Source organism: Papilio polytes, unplaced genomic scaffold (genome assembly GCF_000836215.1).
Source record: "Papilio polytes unplaced genomic scaffold, Ppol_1.0 DF824002.1, whole genome shotgun sequence".
Taxonomy (NCBI): Eukaryota; Metazoa; Arthropoda; class Insecta; order Lepidoptera; family Papilionidae; genus Papilio; species Papilio polytes.
The window spans coordinates 424,588-426,237 of NW_013525202.1; the positions used below are offsets into that span (position 1 = coordinate 424,588).

The following is a 1,650-nucleotide window of genomic DNA, read 5'->3' on the forward strand; positions in this document are numbered from 1 at the left end:
CGTGGTACACCGGGCTAGCCGGCCTATTCGTCGTCGAATAGATTTGAAACTCTTTGGTCCTACCATATAATCCGTGTACAAAAATGACGTCCAGTGTGTGTGTTGGCGGTTGATGCAATACCACGCATTCCACCAGAGGCTCCGGGTGAAGGTGCTCTGAACTGGCAGGCCGGGGCTTCGGGGGCTTCGGTCCTGGAATTTATTTGAGATAGATGATTAGTTACTAGAAATATAGCTGAATCGTACATCGATTGTTTCAGAGAAAAAGTCATCTATACTTCATACTAATATTATAAATGCAAAAGTTTAGATGGATGTTTGTTAGTTTGTAGCCTAAACGGCTACACAGATTTCTATGAAACTTGGTACAGATGTAGAGGATAGTCTGAGAGAATACATAGGCTACTTGCAATTTATCATCCACTTGCCCTTATCCCTTACGGAGGGTCGGCACAGTATGTGCTCCATACATACATCTCTATCAGTCATATCTGAACACACTCCTTTCTTAAGCACTCTTTTACACAATCCATCCATACTTTCTTCGGTCTTCCTCTTCCTATAGGCTACTTGCAATTGTTTTTTAATTCCGCACGGACGGGTTTGCGGGAGAAAGCTAGTAATATTATAAAGAGGAAATATTTGTATTTTTGTATGGAATAACTCAAAAACTACTGGGGAGATTTTAAAAATTCTTTCACCGTTAGAAAGGCAATTTATCTGTGATGTGACTCACACACGATGTGACGACAAGCTACAGTTTTAACTACACGCGGACGAAGTCATGAGCAACAGCTAGTTGTCTTATAAAGGAGAAAGATTTGGATTTTTGGATTACCTTTGGTGCAAGAATTTTAAAAATTCGCCCCAGTAGTTTTAGCGTGAATCAAATACATACAAAAATCCAAATCTTTCCTCTTTATATCAGTTTGTGGGATGAATTGGCGCATTTTCTTGTGTGGTGTATATGTGGGTATGCCAATAATAATGTACCGTCAGTATGACGAATAATAAATCAGTCCAGTACCAACCGCCGTTTCATTAACACCCCTACATTACATCTTGTACTGTCTTTGAAACCATTTATTGTCGCGTTACGAGTTAAAAGAGCTGATGCAAATAGGTAACGTTATCAAGGTTAGATACAGACCAACTGACCAGTCACGTGTTGTATGCTGTATTTAAACGTACTTGTAAAATACATTGATTGAATGAGTAAAAAGACAACTATAGAACGACTTATCTGACCCGTTGTATGAGTCACACTGTTTTATGTAGAACTAGCTGTTCCCGTGCGGCTTCATCCGCATGGAATTATGAAAATTTTATTTTATTATTTACATTTGTCAAATTATCAATAGCAAATGTCAAAACAATGACCTTGGCAATCTTGCTTCCTTGATGTTGGCAGCAACTTATGGTCTCTTTCACACATTAAGGGTTTTTATCCAAAATATTTATTCCCTAAGTGTAATGGCGTGAAAATATATAGCCTAAAGCGTGTCATAAGTGTAGAGCTTTTTATTAAAGAAAGGATTATTCAAAAATATGCTGTAATTTCTGACATCTTAGGCAACAAAGAAGTGTGTGTTTACGCTTTATTATAATAGTATAGAGTATAGATACCTGATATCGGCTGCACCGGCGCTG

General features: G+C 38.2%; 1 protein-coding gene across 1 annotated transcript in view; it reads right to left on the bottom strand.

Moving 5' to 3' along the window:
- LOC106101228 (protein SERAC1) overlaps positions 1-1,650 on the bottom strand; it is a 10,594-nt gene that overhangs the window by 8,553 nt on the left and 391 nt on the right. Inside the window, exons 2-3 of the mRNA XM_013280386.1 lie at positions 1,627-1,647; positions 64-192 (exon numbers count right to left, since the gene is read on the bottom strand). Coding sequence (XP_013135840.1) covers positions 64-192; positions 1,627-1,647 — 150 coding nt within the window. The remainder of the gene's footprint in view (positions 1-63; positions 193-1,626; positions 1,648-1,650) is intronic.